Source organism: Coenobita brevimanus, chromosome 101, assembly GCF_032717465.1.
Source record: "Coenobita brevimanus isolate Jiangsu-jjx chromosome 101, ASM3271746v2, whole genome shotgun sequence".
NCBI lineage: Eukaryota > Metazoa > Arthropoda > Malacostraca > Decapoda > Coenobitidae > Coenobita > Coenobita brevimanus.
The window spans coordinates 13,517,937-13,539,991 of NC_137054.1; the positions used below are offsets into that span (position 1 = coordinate 13,517,937).

General features: G+C 43.0%; 2 protein-coding genes across 4 annotated transcripts in view; one reads left to right on the plus strand and one right to left on the minus strand.

The window, feature by feature from the left end:
- The window catches only part of LOC145414935 (gamma-glutamylcyclotransferase-like), a 62,288-nt gene extending 47,952 nt beyond the window's left edge, over positions 1–14,336 (minus strand). Inside the window, exons 1-2 of the mRNA XM_080284349.1 lie at positions 14,270–14,336; positions 12,859–13,125 (exon numbers count right to left, since the gene is read on the minus strand). Of these exons, the coding sequence (XP_080140475.1) occupies positions 12,859–13,125; positions 14,270–14,336 (334 nt within the window). The remainder of the gene's footprint in view (positions 1–12,858; positions 13,126–14,269) is intronic.
- The window catches only part of Cbs (Cystathionine beta-synthase), a 90,446-nt gene that overhangs the window by 11,922 nt on the left and 56,469 nt on the right, over positions 1–22,055 (plus strand). The window contains exon 1 of one of the 3 annotated variants that reach the window (XM_080284401.1): positions 13,110–13,141. The exons of the other annotated variants lie outside the window; for them this stretch is intronic. The gene's annotated coding sequence lies outside the window, so the exon portion shown is untranslated. Of the gene's footprint in view, positions 1–13,109; positions 13,142–22,055 lie in introns of those variants that run through there. 3 annotated transcript variants of the gene reach the window in all.

The window sequence follows — 22,055 nt, forward strand, 5'->3', positions numbered from 1 at the left end:
TCAGGAAGGCAGATAGGAATGGTGGGATGGGAGACAGATGAAGACTGGTAAGGGAAGTGGAGTGACCTGATCAGAATGGATGGGTGATAGGATGGGAAGGGGTCCGGGGACAGGAAGGTGAGGGTAGAGGGATTGAGTGGGAGTGAAGACAAGCAAGTAGGAAGGCAGATAGGAATGGGTAGGGGAAGGAGGGAAGGAACGATGGGATGGGGAACAGATGAAGATGGGTGAGGTGGAATGACCAGATATGAATGAGTGGGTGATAGATTAGGGAGGGGAGGTGGGAGATGATGGGAGTGGGAAATAGGCAGATGGGAGTGGATGGCGGAAGGAAGGATTGGATGAGAGATGAAGATAGGTGAGAGAAGTGAAGTGACCTGAAGAGAGAGTTGATTGAAAGTTGGTGGAGTGATGGAGAGAGGACAGGATGATGGAGTAATGGGGAGGGAGGGGATTGAGGGGGGAATATATGATGGAAGGATGGGATGGGAGTCAGATGAAGATTTAAAAATGAAGTTGAGTGACCAGATCTGAGTGGATTGTTGATAGGAGAGAGGGAAGGGGATGGAGAAGGGAAAGGGGGAAAGGAGAGGGGAGTGAAGAGAAACAAAGTAAAAGGCAAATGAAAATGAACAACATAAATCTTTAATTTCCAAACTGCCCTCTTACGGTTTCTATCCTTCTATCTGTGCCTTCATCTCTAGCTTCCTTTCTGGTCGTTCTATAGCCACTGTTGTAGACGGCCATCGTTCTTCTCCTAGATCTATTAACAGTGGTGTTCCTCAGGGCTCTGTCCTATCACCAACCCTCTTCCTTTTATTCATCAATGACCTTCTAAGCTGTACATCTAACTCTGTCCACTCATACGCTGATGACTCCACCCTTCACCTTTTCATTCGATTCCCACAACGTCCATCTCAGCAGTTACTTCAACAAACAAGGGATGAGGCTATGGCACACCTAATGTCTGACTTGGCTCGTATCTCTGACTGGGGTAAAAATAATCTGGTTGTTTTTAATGCACCAAAGACTCAGTTTTTGCACCTGTCAGGCCGACATGGTCTTCCACAGGTGTGCCCACTAATGTTTAATAATGTTCAGCTTAGTCCTGCATCATCGTTGAACATGTTTGGGGTTTCATTTACTCGGGACTTATCTTGGAAAGATCATGTTACATCTCTTGTAAAATCAGCTTCCAAGAGATTGGGTGTGCTAAGCCGACTCCGTTCCTTCTTTACCCCTGCACAATTGTTGACTCTATACAGGGGTTATATTCGCCCCTGCGTGGAATACAACTCTCATGTGTGGGGAGGCTCCCCACATACAGCTCTTCTCTATAGGGTGGAGTCAAAGGCTTTTCGTCTCATTAACTCTCCCCCTCTTACTGACTCCCTTGAACCTCTGTCTCTTCGCCGCACTGTTGCATCTTTATCTCTTTTCTATCGCTGCTTCAATGGTCACTGTTCCTCTGAACTGTCTGCATGCATTCCGCCACCTCTACGACGGACGTGTAGCACCCGTTTAGCAGCAAACTCTCATCCCTTTTCTGTCCAACTCTCTAATGCAAGAGTTAACCGTTACTCCCAGTCCTTCATTTATGCAACAGGTCAACTCTGGAACTGTCTCCCTCTGTCTGTATTTCCTGCTTCCTATGATCTCCAGTCTTTCAAACGCAGTGTCCAGGCATCTCGAAATGAACGGATCTTGAATTTGGCTCTGTCTTGTATTTTGTTTTTCTCTTGGAAGGAGCGGTTTTGCGGGCTCGTTGCCTTTGGTTCCTTCTTCCTCACATAAAAAAAAAAAATGTGATTCAGATGAATTAGATAGGTGAGGAAAGTGAGGTAAACATATAATGCCTTCATTTTCTTCACTATTCAGAATCTCTCGAAGTCCAATAATGTTTTCTGGATGTAGCAAGAATACATCAGCAAACGCATCATTGGAGTGAATGAGTTGACGAAATACAGTTCCTTAAAGTTTTCCTTTGCTTCGGACTGGATCGAAGCCGAGATCTTACGTGTGACAGTAAAATGACAATGGATGAGAGAGAGAGAGAGGGGGGGGGGAATATAATATTAGAAAAATATTAAGATCGCCTGTTTCTCTTCATGGGGAAGGGAGCAATAAGGAAGAGTAAAGAAAAACTCATGCTCTCTCTCTCTCTCTCTCTCTCTCTCTCTCTCTCTCTCTCTCTCTCTCTCTCTCTCTCTCTCCTTTCTTTTTCTTTTTTATATATCAGTTGTTTTCATCCTTTTAATTTGCAGTATATGCTTATTAGATAATTAACTTTGTCCTCCTTATCCCCCTCCCTCCATCCATCCTTTTTCCTCCTTCCATTCCTCTCTCCCTCAGCTTACTGTCTCTCTCCCCTCCTCCCTTCCTTCCTTCCTCCCTTCCCCCTTCCTTCCTTCCATCCTTCCTTCCTTCCCCCTTCCTTCCTTCCTTCCTTCCCCCTTCCTTCCTTCCAAGAGACCGTAGTCATGCAAGGTGGTCTGTGATTGGCTGATTATGGTGTGCCCATGAAAGTGCATGGCTGGCGTGAGGTGAGGGTGGGCTAAGGAGGGATTGTGTGTGTGTGTGTGTGTGTGTGTGTGTGGGTGTGTGAGAGAGAGAGAGAGGGAGAGAGAGAGATCCCTAACCCCTCTCATTTGATTGCCAGGTGTAGTCAGACTGGAGAGTTGATTTGTAAAAAAAGGTGTCTCAGTCTTGCCTCATGATTAAGACGCACTGATTTTCATGTAACCACAACTTAGTGTTCTAGGTGTGAGTGTGACCCAATTCTGTCCTGTGAACACAAATTGACTGCAGTTCTTTATTGTTATATATGTAGAATTGCGAAATATTGGCCTTTTTTCCACCGCGTTTGTGTGAATGGAGTGGATTTTTTCGTGTGTGTGTGTGTGTGTGTGTGTGTGTGTGTGTGTGTGTGTGTGTGTGTGTGTGTGTGTGTGTTGAGTTCCCTAAATCCCATGACTACGATTTTTTTTTTCTTTTAGCTACCATAGATGTATATTAAGTTTTTGGAGAGGTTTTTCGAAAATGAGAAAGAGATTTTGCCTTCATTAATCCTTTCTGTACGAGAGAGAGAGAGAGAGAGAGAGAGAGAGATAATGGGCGACACCATATTGAATGGGTTGATATCAGAGTATGTCTGTGGGTTGGCCAATGGTATTCCCCGTATGTCGTATATCCTCTCTCTCTCTCTCTCTCTCTCTCTCTCTCTCTCTCTCTCTCTCTCTCTCTCTCTCTCTCTCTCACACACACACACACAGTGCCCATATTATTTATTCTTGGTAGGAAGTTTATGTCAGTCTGTGAGTAGTATATTGATCGACTGGTGATACCGTGACACTGTTTCCTTAGCGATTTATTCTCCAGATTCCTCTTCAGTTTCTTTTGTGTTATGATGGAAGCTGTGCCCATACTGAAATGATAAAAATAATAAAAAGGAGAATATAAATGTGTAATGTGCAAAATAAGAACTATAAAGGTGTTACATGCAAAATAAGTCGCCAAGGAAAATGTGATACGCAGCCTCGGTCAATAAAACGTACAGTTGAGGTTAGGAATATCGGTCCATTTTTAAGTCGAACAATTGTGAAACTTGTGAAGGATATTCTGAAAAGTCTCTTGGTTTCCGAAGATCGCATCAGTGGGTTTCAAAATTTATCGTTCATTGTCCCATTGTGTATCGTATGGACGTTGGTCAATATTAGTGTCCACATTAGTACAGCTCCGGACTGATGAAACGGCTACACCCCATCCACCAGCGACTTGGTTTGGGTCTCAGTGGTTCTGGTAACAGTTGCAGGTGGAGGGAGGGGGGATGTGGGAGGGTGAGGAGGGGAGAAATGTGGGCGGAGTTATAAAGGGGGTTGTGTGGGAGGGTGAAGAAGCAGCACAGTCTGGCTGGTGGGAGGGTAGCGGAGACGAGAGTCTGCTGGAGGGTAAGACAGGTGAGTGTGATTAGATGAAAAGAAATTACAAAAAATGAAATATTATAATATCTGCTGCATATATTGCATTTTATCTACTAAATAAAAACACTGTCTATTATTCACCACCGTATTTGGGTATCCTACTCATTATTATTATCATTTGGATATTAGGCAATAAATAAAGATATTGGACGGTCTTTCGGACCCAAACCAAGTTTTTCATAACTTTTTTCTTCAGCTATTTCCGTATTCCTATTATCCCTCGTGCTTGAAGTCCCCCTTTTTATCACTTTCTCCTACGCCCTACATTTTTTTTTAGGCATAAGGCAGTTTAACTTTCTCTTTAAATAACCATATTTGTCAACAAATATTCCTTTCATTAATCTATTTAATTACCTGTTTTCTTTCAATATGCATTTGTCTAATAATGGGTGTTACACCTTAATTGGCGCCGCTATTTGACGTTTTGAATAAATTTGGTCTAAATTTACTCATATATTGCAGTCTCTCTCAAGTAGGCTGGCAACCTCACACATCCTTCCCCCTGTTTTCTCCTTCTCTCGCTACCCGTTCCCTCCTTTCCTTTTGTAGTACTGTTTATCTATTCTTTCTCATATTTTTAACCTCATTCCTTCTTACAAACTTTTAGTGCCATAGGAATTTCTCCCTTATCACCTACAGTCCTACTACATGAAAGTGGAAAAAACTGCCATCGGGAAAAGAATAACCGGAAATTTATGGCGAAGGTTACGATATTAGTTATTTAGAATGAAAGCGTTGGCAGATACGCATTCTTGACGTGATTATCGCAGCCACAGCATTTCGCCTTCATAAAACAGAAGGACTATAGGTTTCATGCATTACCTCCTTACGTCCAGCATTACTGTGCAGAACGCCATGTATAACACATTAAGGACCACAAGGACAGTACTGGTAGTCATCGTGATTTTCATGAATCTCTCCATAGGCTATTGAAAACAGTGCTTTATGCTCAACTTCAGAATTATGTTCTCATCATGGCAATGATAGGCAAAGATAATGAAAACAATATATACAACCAAATTATCATTTAATATACAACAAAGCTCAAACTGCCTCCGTGCTGCAGTCTCAACGGTGTAACCAGCTCACACAATCACATGTAACCTGAAGAAATTAAATACATGATCCTCTCTTCATGGCAGGAAACCTAACGACTTCGCATAGTGTCACGTGGCACAAGTTTGTCCTCTAACTACTATTTTATTTGTTTCTACAGGTAAACAGAAAGTAATTTTTTTTTTTTACTGTTTCTTTTGGTCTGATCAGCTAGTCAGGTCAGGTGCGGGTAAGGGGATGGGTCTGTTATGATGTGGCAGGGGTAAACCAGTTCTGCTGTCGGGCCCTGCTGCGGATGTCATTGATTGCATTGCCCAGTTGACCCTTGTGCGGTGTGGTGCGGTGAGGATCTGTCCGTTCTCCCCTTTGGGGCTAAGATGCGAATGAATGTGTTTGAATGGATGAGTAAATGGAGAGTGAGTCGTCCTGTCTCGGCTACCTCCCTTTCCTTGGGGGAAGCAGCCTAGGTATATAGATAGATAGATAGATAGTTTCTAAAGAATAACCAGACATGACAATTAATTCACATGTCAGTATGCCACTGTCTCAGTTGACGGAGAGGATCTACCTGATTCGGTTAGAATCATTCATCTCAGTATATACTGACAAAACATGGAACTGGTGGTCTGCCCTGAGTAACGGTGTTTATTGCAGTCAATAGAAAATACAAGTGAACTACAGTCGTTTCTCGTTGATGTATAAATATCCATGGGTTTGTGGTGTATTAGTCATTATGGCGTTATTCTCACCCCGGTACTCCATGTCTGAGTTTCAGGAAGTGGGTGAAGAGGTGGCCAGTTACGAGGCTACTATCTGTTTGATAAATTTGAGCTCTATGCATCCTCCATACTATGCCACGAACCGGATCCCTCATAAGAAACACCAAGGTCACCTTCTTCCTGGCATACAGTCTAGAGTATTCATCGAGCTTCAATTTACGAAGAAGAAACACTTCTGATACAGTCTGTGGTATAAATTAGTTCGCTTTACAAATACCCTTCCGTCACAGCAAGATTTACTCTGTCAGGACAGATTATCATTACTATATCATACTTATCACGTAATATAGAACGATAAGGATATCTCTCTACCCATTTATCAATTTATATCAGTTATATCATCTACCGAAATGTTCCGAGACGCAATAACGGCGACATGCAGATCTATAAAAATTATTGTCAATAAACGGGGCCTCAATTATTACTGTCCATTAGAATTTACTTCCAGGTAGAAAATTTTCCTTTCATCTTGTTTCCTTGCGACAATTATCACCGTCGTCATCCCTGTTATTCCCTTAAGCGCTACGACATGGCATCATCCATATATATATATATATATATATATATATATATATATATATATATATATATATATATATATATATATACGATCAGGCATTTAATTTTTTTCAGGTAGCACGGAGGCAGTTTGAGCTTTGTTGTATAATAAATGATAATTTGGTTGTATATATTGTTTTTATTATCTTTGCCTATCATTGCCATGATGAGAACATAATTCTGAAGTTGAGCATAAAGCACTGTTTTCAATAGCCTATGGAGAGATTCATGAAAATCACGATGACTACCAGTACTGTCCTTGTGGTCCTTAATATGTTATACATGGCGTTCTGCACAGTAATGCTGGACGTAAGGAGGTAATGCAAGAAACCTATAGTCCTTCTGTTTTATGAAGGCGAAATGCTGTGGCTGCGATAATCACGTCAAGATTGCGTATCTGCCAACACTTTCATTCTAAATAACTAATATCGTAACCTTCGCCATAAATTTCCGGTTATTCTTTTCCCGATGGCAGTTTTTTCCACTTTCATGTAGTAGGACTGTAGGTGATAAGGGAGAAATTCCTATGGCACTAAAAGTTTGTAAGAAGGAATGAGGTTAAAAATATGAGAAAGAATAGATAAACAGTACTACAAAAGGAAAGGAGGGAACGTGTAGCGAGAGAAGGAGAAAACAGGGGGAAGGATGTGTGAGGTTGCCAGCCTACTTGAGAGAGACTGCAATATATGAGTAAATTTAGACCAAATTTATTCAAAACGTCAAATAGCGGCGCCAATTAAGGTGTAACACCCATTATTAGACAAATGCATATTGAAAGAAAACAGGTAATTAAATAGATTAATGAAAGGAATATTTGTTGACAAATATGGTTATTTAAAGAGAAAGTTAAACTGCCTTATGCCTAAAAAAAATGTAGGGCGTAGGAGAAAGTGATAAAAAGGGGGACTTCAAGCACGAGGGATAATAGGAATACGGAAATAGCTGAAGAAAAAAGTTATGAAAAACTTGGTTTGGGTCCGAAAGACCGTCCAATATCTTTATTTATTGCCTAATATCCAAATGATAATAATAATGAGTAGGATACCCAAATACGGTGGTGAATAATAGACAGTGTTTTTATTTAGTAGATAAAATGCAATATATGCAGCAGATATTATAATATTTCATTTTTTGTAATTTCTTTTCATCTAATCACACTCACCTGTCTTACCCTCCAGCAGACTCTCGTCTCCGCTACCCAACCATTCGTCTCCCCCTCCCACCAGCCAGACTGTGCTGCTTCTTCACCCTCCCACACTACCCCCTATATAACTCCGCCCACATTTCTCCCCTCCTCACCCTCCCACATCCCCCCTCCCTCCACCTGCAACTGTTACCAGAACCACTGAGACCCAAACCAAGTCGCTGGTGGATGGGGTGTAGCCGTTTCATCTGTCCTGAGCTGTACATATGCGGTGACCGTTGTGTTTATATGCAGGATTATTTAGCTTGATTTGAGAAAGATTTAAGTATATGAGAGGTTATGTCAGTCGGAAACTTGCCCCGTGAATCTTTTATCAAGCAGTAACGATTCAACACCCTCAGCACGATGACGGTTATTGTTATTATTATTATTGCTATTATTATTATTGTTGTTGCTGCTACTACTGATTATTATTATTATTATTTTTAGTAGTAGTAGTAGTTGTTGTTGTTGTTGTTGTTATTATTATTGTTGATATTCCCGAATGTTCGCAATAAGATACTTTTCCAATTCGTGTAGTTAGGTGCTGCCCTTATTAACCCTGTCGCTGCAAGATGAGTAAAACAGAGTAGGAATAGCAAGAACAAGAGAGAGAGAGAGAGAGAGAGAGAGAGAGAGAGAGAGAGAATCAGCTTATTGCGCTCAGCTGTTAAAAAAAAAAAAAAAAAATCTTGAAGAGAATACGAAAATTGTGAGTGAAAGATTTATGGCACTGGTTATAACGCTTTCACGCCTCTGTTACTGACTGAGCAGAATTAAGTAAAATAATTTTAGCAGGAATGAAATAATAGACAAGTGGCGGTCATGAAAGGTTAAAGGGGAAAAAGAAAAAAGTTCAATAATATGACGTACCGGTTCGTTCCGGCTCAACTAAGCCCTCTCTCTCTCTCTCTCTCTCTCTCTCTCTCTCTCTCTCTCTCTCTCTCTCTCTCTCTCTCTCTCCTTCCTCATTCCCACAGCTCCCATTATCCCTTCCTTCACCCCTCTTACTCCCTCCCTTCCCTCCTTCCCTCTCCGTCTTTGATTCCCGGAAAGAATCAGGAAAAAAAGTAACAGTAAAAAACGTAAGGGAAAGAGCTAATCTAACCTAACCTAATTTAACCTAACCTAACCTGACCTAAGCTAACCTACCCTAACCTAACCTGACCTAACCTAGGAAAAGTTGTTACTTTTGACTGTTACTTTTTTTCCTGATTCTTTCCGATTCCCTCCGTCTTTTTCCTACCATTCCCCCTTCCTGTATTCCCGTCTTCCTCTCCTTTCATCTTTCTTCAAACCTGCCTTCCTTCCTTCCTTCCTTCCTTGTTCTCCCTCCCTTCCTTCCTTCCTCCTTCCTTTCTCTGTACCTGCTTCCTTCCCTTACTGCACCTCAAGTCTCTCTCCCTCCCTATTATTACTGAAGAAAATTACTTGGGTTTCTATATATACGTCGGGAGCCCCGTTTTCTGCACAACCATCCCAGTTTCTGTGCATTTTTTCAGGGGTTCCTTTGCAGTCTTGGCGTTTAGTTACCCCAGAGTGTCAGGGCTTTTATTTAATGGGAAATAAAGAATCTAAATTGAAAAAGATTCGATTTGTGTTTATTTATTGTTGTATTCTACCCATTTCCTCTCGACCTTCAGTGGTATCATTCCTAGAAGGTTGGAAAACTTGTAATAGATGTTAAATATAAATATAAAAATCTTTGTACGCTATATTTATTTTTTACTTAGTTTTTTTTGTATCTGTATATTACTTTTGTTGTTCTTTTGTATAATATTTTGTATTTCAGCGTCTGCGTCCAGATGGTATCCTTGTAGCTCGCCAGTTTTTTTAAAATTGAGTTTTAAACCTTTATTGCAGTCTACCATAGTTATTAAAAAGATTTAAAAAAAGATATTAGACCGTGAAGGAAGGAAGGGTCTTGTCGAGTGAGAGTGAAATACAGAAGAGAGAAGGAAGGAAGGATAATGAGGGAGAATAAAACAGTACATAGAGAGGGAAGCAGTGAATGACAGTGCTTCGTAGAGAGGGGGAGGAACTAAAAAAAAAAAAAAAAATGCTGAAAAGAGAGAGGAAGTAAAGAGAAGAAAATAGAAAAAGAGGATGAAAGAGGCAAAAATGAAAGGCGAAAAACAGGCCCCTAAATAATGAGAGAGAGAGAGAGAGAGAGAGAGAGAGAGTCAAGGTCAATACAAGAGGTGAGGAGGGGAGAATATTTGCGAGGGGAGAGGTGCGGGAAGAATGGTAGCTGCGAGAGGGGACGTGGCTGAGGTGTGGAGGATAAGAGGGGATGATGGGGAGGGGAAGGGAAAGGTGGGAGTGAGGGGGGGAGAAGAAAAAATGGAGTGAGTGAAGAGCCTAAGTGAGGGGAAAGGAGATGGGAATAAGATATACATGAACGTGGCAGAGGAAGAAGGAAAAGAGGGGTTGGAGGAGAGGAAATGGGAGAGGGAAGAGTAAAGTGAGTGAGGGAGATGGCAAAGGAAGGATAGAAATGAGATGGAAGAAGAGAGAAGAAACGGAAGAAGCAGAAAATTAGGGAGAGGAAAAGAACATAAACAGATTTGGAGGGATGGGGAGAGAAAACTTCGAAGTGAGATGGAAAGGGAGAGGAAGGGGTGAACTTTAAGGCGGGAGTATAATTAGAGAAATGGAGAGAGTGGAAATGAATGGGAAGAACGGACATGAGAATCAGGAATGAAATCATCTTACTGAAGTGGTTACTGAGATGAAGCAATTGTTTAGGTTGGTTTAGACTGATACAAATAATTTACACAGATGATCTAACTTTTATGTAACACTACGGAATACTAATTTTATGCAGGTGGTAGGTAAGGTAGACAGGTGTAATAGAAGGACGGGTGTGTGGATTACATAAACTTAAGGTAGGTGTGTACAGTAGGTGAGGTAATCGGTAGTTATGTAATGGGATTGTATAACAGTGTTGGATGGCAGGTGTGCAGGACTGGAGAGGGAGGTGAAGCAGTTAGTGATCAGGAAGGCAGTGGAGGAAGAAGGTAGGACTGAAATACCGTGTGAGGAAAAGCAGCAGGGGTGAGAGGATTCAGCTCTTTGTTTATTGTGAAGCGAGTTGATGTCTTTTTCTTATTATTTATTCTGTTATCCGTTTATACTGTAATTATTGTTTCCTAACCGTGCCCTCTCGTCTCCTCAGCCCTTAAGTAACATGTGAGAAAAATCTGTAAGGTGAGCTGTATGTTTATTGTGGAACCGTTAGACGTATTTACTGTTCTTACCAGTATCAAATATGCGCTTATTCTTTTTTTTTACCCTATTAGCCCGTCGGATTAGTAGACACCCCGCATAGTGAAGAGGTAAGGAAACGTCCCCATTATAGATAGATAGATTTGGACGATGAGACTGAAGGAATTTTGAAAGATGTTGTGGAAGCATTTAAAGAGACGTGACGTGGAGTGGAAGTTACAAGACAGGTATGGAAGGGAGGTGTATAAGTAGGTGTGGAAGTCAGGTATGTAATGCAGGTGTAGGAGAGAGAGAGAGGGAGAGAGAGAGGGTGTGTGAAGGAATGTTTGTAGGGAAGGAAGTCCAAAGATTAGGCCATATCCCAGCCTTTCCTCTCCCCTCCCCTGTTCTCTTTCCCCTCTCTCCCTTCCCCTCTTTCCCCTCCCTCGCGTGACCTGAGACGGTATGGGGTGAGGGGAGAGAGGCAGGAGAGGGGAGGGGAGGTAGGTGTGGTAGGAGAGGGGGAAAAAATAAAGGAGAGGAGAGGTTAGGTCAGGTGAGGGCAAGGGGGTTAGATGAAGGAAAGAGGAGTTAAATGTGGGGTTGAAGGGTTAGGTGAAAGGGAGATGGGGTTAGGTGAGGGGTAGAGGGGTCAGGTGAGGGGAGAAGAGTCTGTCGTGAGGGGAGAGGGGGAATTAGTTATGGAAAAAGAGTTCAGGTGAAAAGAGGGGAGAATAAAGACGTCAGATGAAGGGAAATCAAATGAGGGAAGATGGGGCGAGTTAAGGTAGTAAATAAAAAGGAGGGGAAAGGAGAGAGAGAGAGAGAGAGAGAGAGAGAGAATTAGGTTGAGGAGAGACACGACATGAGAGGGGAAAAAGATTTGAGGGTGCGAGGAAGGCTACTGTTACGAGAGAGAGAGAGGGGGGGGGGTAGGAGCGTGAAGGGGAGAGAAAGCTCAGAGAAGGAAGAAGGAGCAGGGGGAGAGAGGGGAAGGGAGGGAGAGGTTGAGAGTATAGGAAGATGGAAGGGAGAAGTTAAAATCTGGGAGGGAAGAAAAGTGGGGAGGAGATGGAAAGGAGAAGAGGATCAGGGAGAGGAAGAAAAAGGGGAAGAGAAAGAAGCAAGTTAGGGAACGGAAGGGAGAGGAGGAAGTGATGGCGCAGGAAGAAAATTAGGGAAGGGAACACTGAGGAAGAAGACGGGGGGGTGGAGGGGAGAAGGTCATGGAGAAGAGCGAGGACGAGTATGAAAGGAACAGGTAAGAAGAGGGAAAGGAAAGACTAGGAAAGGGGAGAAAGAAGAGAGGGTAGAGGAAGAGGGACAAAGGTGAGGAAAGAAATTACATTGAGAGGGAGTCAGGATCAAAAAAAGAGGGGGAAAGACGTAGATGTAGAAGGAAGAAAGCAAAGTGAGAAGGAGGAGAGGAGAAAGCAGGGAAAGGACGAAGGGAGAAAGGAGGAAAGAATATAAGGAAGACGAGAGAATGTAGGGAAAGGAAGGAGGGAGAGAATGTGAGAGAAAAGAAAATGTAAAAAGAGGAAAAAATGGGGAAGAAAAGAGAAGGGGAAGGAAGAAAAGAGAGGCAGAGAGGGAGTGGGCGGAGAAATCATAGAAGGGGGGAAAGTGAGGGTGAGAGTAGAAGATGAAAGGGTAGGAGAGGATAGGAGGGGAGGGGAGAGGGTGAACGAGGAGTGGACGGACAGAGGGGAGAGGGTTAGTGGTCAGAGGAGAGGGCAGGGAAAGAAAGTTAAGGTGGTGGGGAAAGGGGAGAGGAAGACAGAGGGAAGGGAAGTACAGAGGAAAGCAAGACAGTAGCAGACTTTTGGTTATGGGCATGGTATCTCTTTGAGGGTGTAAGATGGGTCGTGACTGTAGTAGAGGGGAAAAGAGGGTAGAGGGTATGTGATGAGGGTAGGAGAGCTTGTAGAGGGGAGAGGGTAGGTGAGGTAAGGATAGGAGAGGAAAGGGGAAGGAGCAGGTGAGGGGAAAGGATGAGGAGGGGAGGGACATGTAGTGAGGGGAGGGGAGGGAAGGGCAGGTGGTGAGGGGAGAGGGGAAAGGATCGGTAAGAGGAGGGGAGGGCAGGTGGAGCAGGGTTTGGTGGAGGAGCGGTGGCGGTGGTGATTCAGTGTTGAGGGTGGCTGTGTGGAGGACGGGTGCATGGGCGAGTTGGTGTGCGTGGGGTCATGACCTCCCATATACCGGGCGTGGGCGTCGGTAGCAGGAGCAGCAGAAGTCTGTGGAGTGGCGGGCTTAGCAGTGCCAGGCGAGCGGGGGACGTGGCGGCGGCGACAGCAGCGGCGGCAGGAGTAGTGGGAAGCAGCAGTAACACCGGGGGTAAAGAGTTCAGGGCCTCCCGCTGGTGGCTCGACAAGGTGCTAGCTCATAAACACGCCGTACGTAACTTAGACCCTCCTCCTTCCTCTCCCTGCCCTGCCCTGCCCTTACGTGCTGTGCCTCACCACGACCTCCCTCACTTTTCGACAGATTTTCTTCACCTTCTGTTCATCACCGTAGACCTACCTGTGACCTGTCGTATTCCCGTTTTCTTTACTCCACGTCACCTTGCCACGTAAACGCGCCTCACGTATCGTAGTCTTCCTGCTCTGCCCTGCCCTGTATGGCTCTCACAGGACCCTCTTCCCACCTGAAGTACTCTGGAGCACCTGTGTAGACACGTGTCTAATCAGTTCTCTAAATTCATCCCTGAACTACCGTATAAACATGCCGTATAACGTATGGAATATTTGGTCTCTCGCACCTCACTCAAGGTTTACTACGACTACATGTCACCTTGTCCACGTAGCTTACCTAACTTTTTTTTTTTTTCACCTTTTTCTCATCTTCTCTCTGTTCACCGAATCCACTTCAGAACTTGTGTATAAACATGCCGTATAACGTATATAGTATTGGCCTGTCTCACCTCACCCTTTCAGGTTTTTTCTACTTCCATGTCGAACTGTGTCGCTTGGACCTCTGAACTTTTATAACCCTTTTTCACTGTTTTTGCTAATATCACTTCTGTCCACCATCTTCCTCATCTTATCTTTGTGTACTTCATTCATCCTTAAAACTACCGTGTATAAAATGTATAACGTAGGTAATTTTGGCTGTCTCACACCTCTTCACCCCTTTCAGGATTTAACGCGGCCCTCTTGAACTGGATCACGGTGTACTCTCATTTGTGGTTTTTCTTCGCTTCTGTTTTAAGCAGTCTCATCTTGTTTTAGTTTCTCTGTCTTTCTCAGTGCCTTTCTTTCCCTCTCCCTTGTCTGGTTTTCACTTCTTTCTTAATCTAGTTTTATCGTATCTTACTTTATCTGTTTTAGTCCTTTCCCTTCCTTTACCCTGTCTTTGCCATACGTCCAGCCCATCATCCATCCCTGAATTATTTCCACTCATACAGAACCACCATTTTATGTTCCCCCCCCCTCCCCATTTCCATTATATTGACCGCGCACTTGTCTCTTTCACCTGCTCAGCTCCTTACCCATCCCCCTCACCTGTTTCTCCGTCTCTGTTCCCCTTCCGCTTCACTACTTCATCCACCACATCTCTCCTTATCGTCATTCTCTATACATACCCCATCTCATTTTAGTTCCCTCCCCGTTCTTCCTTTACCCTCCCCTCCTGCCCCTTCCTCTTTTCACGTCTCTCACCTTCCTTCTTGCCCCCCTCCTCCCCCCCTTGCCACCAGTCCCCCTTTTCATGCTCCCCCCTCCTCCTCATTGCAACCAACCCCTCGTCTCATACCTTTACCCTCCCCTCACCCTCTCGTCCCCTACCGACTCTCTCTTCTCCGCTCCCCTTCTTCCCCGTCCCCACCACCAGTAACATTTCTGACCACAGCACCCCCCACCCCACCTCTCCACTCCACCCACTCACTCTTTTCTTTCTTCACTCTTCCCTCCCCCCCTTTCCTCACTTCTTCCTCCCTCCCCACTTCTCCCCACAACCCAGACTTCTTCCCCCACCGTCTTACACTAATTCATGTCTAGTGTTTCGCTTTCTTTACCTTCTGTTACACTATTGCCACTTCACACACACACACACACACACACACACACACACACACACACACACACACACACACACACACACACACACACACACACACACACACACACACACACACACACACACACACACACACACACACACACACACACACACACACACACACACACACACACACACACACACACACACACACACACACACACACACACACACACACACACACACACACACACACACACACACACACACACACACACACACACACACACACACACACACACACACACACACACACACACACACACACACACACACACACACACACACACACACACACACACACACACACACACACACACACACACACACACACACACACACACACACACACACACACACACACACACACACACACACACACACACACACACACACACACACACACACACACACACACACACACACACACACACACTACATTTAACACGTGCAGTCATCATCATCGACCACCTTAATCTCTTTCCACCCTTTGACCCACATTACGTCAGTATTCCTCCGTTTTCTTTCCCTTTGTTTACGTTTGTCTTTGGTTTACTCCCGTTTTCCCATCCTTCCTTCCTTCCTTCTCTCCTTCCTTCCTTCCTTCCTTCTCCTTTCCTTCCTTCCCATCACCATCGCTAGTACCTCCCCTCATCGCACAAATTAACGCTTTCTCACCCCAGTCCTGCTGCCATCATTATAATCTAACATTCTCATGCATCCATATCCCTTCTCCCTTCCTTCCTCCTTTCCTTCCGTCCTCCTTCATTCCTTCCTTCCTTCTTTCCTTCTTCTTTTCCTTCCTTCCATCCTTCCTTCACTGTCATCATCACTACTTATGTCTCCTCAGCTCCAAGATTATCATGTCCTCCCCTCAGTCCAGCTTCCTTCATTATAATGCAGTATTCTTCTTGCTTTCATTTCCTTCATATATTATTTTTTAATTTCTTCCTGTTATAGCCTACCATCGATCCTCTCTTTCTTCCGTCTTCCTTCCAGGCCTTCTTCCTTTCTTCCAACGAGTTCCACATCCTTGTCTCTTTCCTTCCATCCTTCCGTCCTCCATTTTTTCTTCCGTCCATCCCACCTTTCTTCCAATATTTCTTCCTTCCTCCCTTCTTTCCTTCCTCCCCTCCCCTCCCCTCCCCTCCCACCCTCCCTCCCTCCCTCCAAATCCCAACTATTGCCTTCACTGTAATCAAAGTGCTGTTCTCACTTCGATCGCCCCTGACTCAGAATTTAGGAATGCAAGTGTTTCCCAGAAATTTTCGTAACATATCGATATTTATGTAGCGTTGCTCGTGTCCCCTCCAGCACGAGGACGTCTTTTTTTTTTTTTTTTTTTTTTTTTTTTTTTTCGTGCTGTTTTGACTTTTCGAACGGGGGGGGAGGGGATTAGATGTAGCACTCATTAACACCTTTACTGCCAGGGTGATCTAAACAAATAAATAAGTAAATAAATAAAGATGTGATATGGTAGTAGCAAAAATAAAGTTGAAATAACGTCCTCGGCCTAAAAGGGTTAAGAATGCAGATTTCCTAGAAGTTTGCCGACGTTTCCAAATTTATGTAGGTGCGTGGTGGAGCGTTGCTTTATTAGTAGTAGTAGTAGTAGTAGTAGTAGCATAGTAGTAGTAGTAATAGGAGTTGAATTACTGTTATTAATATTATTATTATTTATTTATTATGGCATTGTTTATGGTGTATTCGGCGTGTATGGCAGTGGGTCACAGTATTACATTGCCTGTTATATCGTTAAAGGTGCAAATTGGGGCAAGAGACAATTATTATATATCAGTATTGTGGCTGTTGCACATGTTCTTTCGTTAGTGTAATTTGAAAACACTGCACTGCAATATCCTTTAGTTTTTGCAGTAGGCTAGCTCATCGAGGAGGGAGGGAAGAGGGAGACCGATGATGAGATGGAAGGATATGGGATGGAGAGGGATATAAGCACCAGCAGTATGTTAAATGCAGAAAATAAATAGATGATGAAAAATAATAGTAATAATAATAATAATAATAAATAGTATTGACGTGCTAGTCTTTGTCGTGTCGTTGCCTTCATCTCTAATAGCACTTTATGGCTGATTAAAGTTTTGAATTATCGTGGAGACCATTTTTTTTTATGCTTAATGGAATATTTTTGGACCATAATTCCTCGGTCATTAAATTTATCTGATAACGAGTAAGTTTTTCATGGCGATTTGGATGGGTTTATCAGTTTATTTACTAATTTATCTGCTTTATTATTGTCTAGATAATAACTCTTCTTGTCATCTGTTTTGTGTGACATTTATATACGAAATAAGATGATGATGTTAAAGGTGATGATGATGAAATTAAACCCCTTGACCTATTAATGTCCATATTCTGGAAGCTGTGAGTTTGGGTGGTGATGATGGTGGTGGCGGTGGTGATGGTGATGATGATAATGATTATGATGATGGTGGTGATGGTGATGATGATGATGACGATGAGTTAAAACCCACTGACCTACTTATGCACCCATGTTTTGAAACTGATGAGTAATCAGTCCCATGCGGCTTTAGGATGATTATATGATGATAAAGATCATGATGATGAAATTAAAACTCATTGGCCTAGGTATACCCATATTTTAGCATCTGTTTAATGAGTGATCGTCTCGTGGCCATGTGTAGTAGTAGGTTAGTCATTTTGGCGCGCGTTTTTTGTGTGCGCGCGTCTTCCCATCCGACTTCATAAATCTGGATTGTGGACGCGTTCGTGTCTGAGGTCGGTTACACGGACGATGCAACGCGGCAGCAGGAGCTCCGATGTGGCCTATTAGCGTAATGAAGAGCTGGCGTGCAGTTGGCCTTTAATCCAGCGTAAATAGTGGTCGGATTTAGGGGAGTTATGCGCAGTTTTAGAAGCCATTTGACGTACGAATCACAACAACAACAAAGCAGGGTTTTTGAAATGGCTGCCACGACGTTTGTTTTGTGTGTGGATTGAGGAATGCGAAGTACTTTTAAATGTAAGCTGCATGTTTTGGAGTTACTTTTTTTTCGTAGTTATCATAAAAGTTGGATGAAGTGCGTAAACAACGGGTAAACGGCTATGTCATTTGTGTATAGACTGAGGAAAGCGATGTTCTTATGCGCAGGTTTTATGTTATGGAATATTGTTTTATCGTAGTGGCCATGGGAAGTTTTAGAAGTCAGTAGATGGATTTATTCGTATGGATCACGTTTGGGGAGGGGGAAGGGGGGAGAGCTGTGACGGGTTTTGTTTTATGTAAGTTTGTGGATAATGAGATGCTTAACCCCTTCAGTATGAGAGCGTATGAAGCTCTTGTTCTTGCTGTCTCCAAACTAGTTTATTGATTTTAGGGATGGCTTTTCAAAATCAGGGGGTTAGATGCCTGCTTCATTAACCTGTTCAGCATTAGAGGCGTCTTCAAAACAATAAAATCACCGGGCCGGTGCAAGAATAAGGAGTAAATTACCTTCTCGGGCTGAAGGGGTTGCGAAGAGGTTAACAGATGCCGAGGTGGAGTTCCATCGATCCCTTGGGTAGCGATACTTCCTTTGTTTCTGCTTTCCCGCGTTTTATTTCATCTTCATATATATATCATTAGGAACCATAAAAAGAATTCCTCCATTAACCATATTTCACATCTGCAAGAGAAGGTATTTTGGGCCGTCTACTCAGGCAGGGGGGAAAAATTAGATGAGAAAATTCCTCTTCCTGGAACGCAGCTCGATTACGGTGACGTCACCACAAGATGGCGTCCGAGATTTGTTTACATTCTGGCGTGACGTAGTTGGGGCGCCATATTGGACTGCGCAGATTACCAGCTGACCTACTCAAGAAGTGGGAGTTTGTGGGTCTTAATGCATTGGTTCATCATCATCATCATCATCATTATCGTAGACCTAACCCGATTTTTTCGCTGTTGTAAATAGATAAACGGGGTGTCTAGGATGTAGTAGTAGGAAAAAAGGGAGAGGAGGGAAAAGTAAGTTGGCAAAATGTCATTAGAGCCCAGGAAATGGATCAGTTTCTCCCCCTTCACCCAAGCCATCGAAAATCCTCAGTGTGTGGAAATTTTTTTTTTTTTTTCACGTACCTGTGTTTGCTGATCTTATTCTGGTGTATATATGTGTGTTATTCGGGGCTGTTATGCTAGCGTGTGTCCTGTGCTGTGCTGTGTGTGTGTGTGTGTGTGTGTGTGTGTGTGTGTGTGTGTGTGTATTCAGGTTCTCCAAGTGACCTACCTATTTTCTTGTTTCTTGCCCTGAAGTCTATGTATGTCTGTAATAAACATTCAGGATTATTCTTCTCGCGTGCGTCCTGTCCCCCACCTGGTGTTTGTATATGTGTGTGTAAAGTGTTGTTTATATGCCCGTTCCTACTTGCCTGCCATGAGTATGTAAGATCTGCATATTGCCGCGTCGGGGAGGAAGTATTTTGTTTGATTGTGTGATTGTCTGGTATAGGATTGTATCTTAGTGGACTTTGTGTGTGTGTGTGTGTGATGATAACAGGACATGTCTGAATTTTCTATTATTGCTGATTTGTGATGATAGAACATGTCTGATCACTGTGTATCATTGCAAACTACACTCTATAAACTGAGACTCATCACATCTTGCATTTACTTTATATTTGTTCCATAAGTAACTGTTAATTGCTTTCACTTTCGCCTTTAATTCTCGCCTTAGAGTAGCGATCAGTAGCTCCTTTACATTATCTCGTAACCATGTCAGAACCCACTGAGATCTTGTTAAGATTGTGTACATTTGGAGTCTACTCATTTCTTTGGATTATTTTTACACAGAGTGGAGAGAGTGTCAAGGAACTTATGAACCCCCCAGTGTACGTGCATTTATGGTATTTATTTATTTATTTATTTGAGATATCTTGCTTGGCTTTGACACATTTTGGAAAAAGTGCCAAGGAACTGATAACCTTGACTGTATGGTACGTAAATTGTTTGATCTAGAGACATGGCATCAGATTTTGAGCCATTTTCGAGAGGATGTCAAGGGATTTACTGTTGAGTAGTTGGTGTCAAGGAACTGATGAACCCGACTGTAAATACACACACACACACACACACACACACGCACGCGCGCGCGCAGACCAGATGTAGGGTAGAGATTGCGAGAGCATTCACACACGCAGCTTTTCTTACGACACAGCCACAGCATACAGGGTGGCCCATAATAGTATCTTGTGTTGCGGGGATGGCTCAGTCGGCTGGTGTGGGCGTGATAGTTGCAGTTGGAGTAGGGAATGAAGAAATGAAGCAGGGTAGAAACTTATGGCTAGCCCTTCCCACAACACACGAGGCACCAATAGAGTGAAAGTGTAGTGCTATATATGTGCAACCCTGTCTGTATCAATGCTCTCAAAATCTCCCTCTTAACTACGAAAGAACATTTGTAAGCTTCGTAAGATCGTATACCATTACCAAGATTAAGAATAGGTCAATGTACTGAAGTGATTTACGCCTTCAGTACAATGACATTTTTATTTTTATTTGTAATTTTGAAACGATTTTATTCAAGGCAGGTTTTGTATTAGTAAAGGATTGATTGAAGCTGTATCTGAGTTCGGAAAAAGTATGTTAAAAAAAATCGCCTGGTGGAAATGAAATGGAAAAAAACTGCGTCCTCGGATTGAAGGAGTTGGTATAGATTAACCTCTTTGCTGCCAGAGATCAAGCCTGTGCTGAATAAAGTAGAGAAATTATACGATCGGGATATAATGTCGCAATGAAAGGGTTGACCAATTTCTTAATGACTTGGTGGTACACATGCAAACTGATCTTCTCCACACACACACACACACACACACACACACACACACACACACACACACACACAAAGCTCAGTGATACAGCATATTCTTTCTTTGCCTTACACATGCAACCTTGAGATGATACACAAACACGCACACACACGCACACCCATGAGCAACCAGAACCACACGCACTCAATAACACACACACACACACACACACACACACACTAGGCTGCTCTTGTGATCATCCGCGTAATCTCCAACAATCATATAATCTTCCTCGCTGTCTGATGAAAGCAAAAAAGAAGAGAAAAGAGATGCGCCAAGGGAAAGAAAGGAAGAGGGAAGGAGGGAAGGAAGGAAGCTCGTGATTGCTTGGAGGAAGAAAGAACTTGAGGTGCTTATCACTGCATCTGTGTCTTGTGATGAAAGCAAAAATAAATATATGAATTAGTAGATAAATCAATATTATAACAGTGAACAGCTTCGCCGAGGGAAGTAAAGATAATAGGAAGCAAGGAACTGGTGACTGTGAAGGAAGGAAGAAAGGAAGAACTTACTGACCATTTTTGTGTCGTGTGATGGAAGCAAAAAAAGAAACTGATCCACTAAGGAAAGAAAGGAAGAAAGAAGGAAGGAAGAAAAAAGAAAGAAGTTCCAGTGACCATCTTTGTGTTTTGTGATGGAAGCAGAGAAGAAAATTGATTGTCTGATGGAAGGTGGGAAGAAAAAAAAATACTGTGGTCTTTACTGTGTTTTATGAATGATGATGAAAGGAAGAAAATTAAGATGCGATGCGCCGAGGGAAGAAACGAAGGAAAGAAGGAAGGAGCCCAGTGGTAACCTGAAAAACAAAAAAGCAATAACCATCTCTGTGTTTGTGTCTTGTGATAGCACTGGGGAAGGAATGAAAGGAGGAAGAAGTGGAGAAGGACGAGGAAAGGAACCCATCATTGCCCGAAGGAAGAGAGAGAAAGAACCTGCAGTGAAGGTCCCTAAATCTGTCTAGTGGCAAAAACAAAACGAGGAAGGAAAGAAAGAAATAGATAGAAAGAATTTACAATGATATCTAAGTCGTTCTGGTGATGATACTAAAGACAACATAAAATCAGAAGAGGACAGAAGACATGCAGTGATGAAGGGAAGGACGGAATTTACGACTGCCTAAAAGAAAAAGAAAAATTACAGTGGCTTTCTCTTAGTCTGTCTTGTAATGAAAGCAACAGAACATTAAAAAAGAGAAAGAGAAAGAACAAACGACCGATGCACCGAGGGAAGGAAGGAAGGAACCTGTAATTACCTTAAGGAAGACATAGAGGAAGAAGAAAGGAAGGAAAAAATGTCTTGTGATGACTGAAAAAAAAAAATGGTACACCGATGGAAGGAAGGAAAGAACACATTATGACCCGGAAAAAAAAAAGGAACGACGGAGGAAGGGAAATTACAGTGGCTATC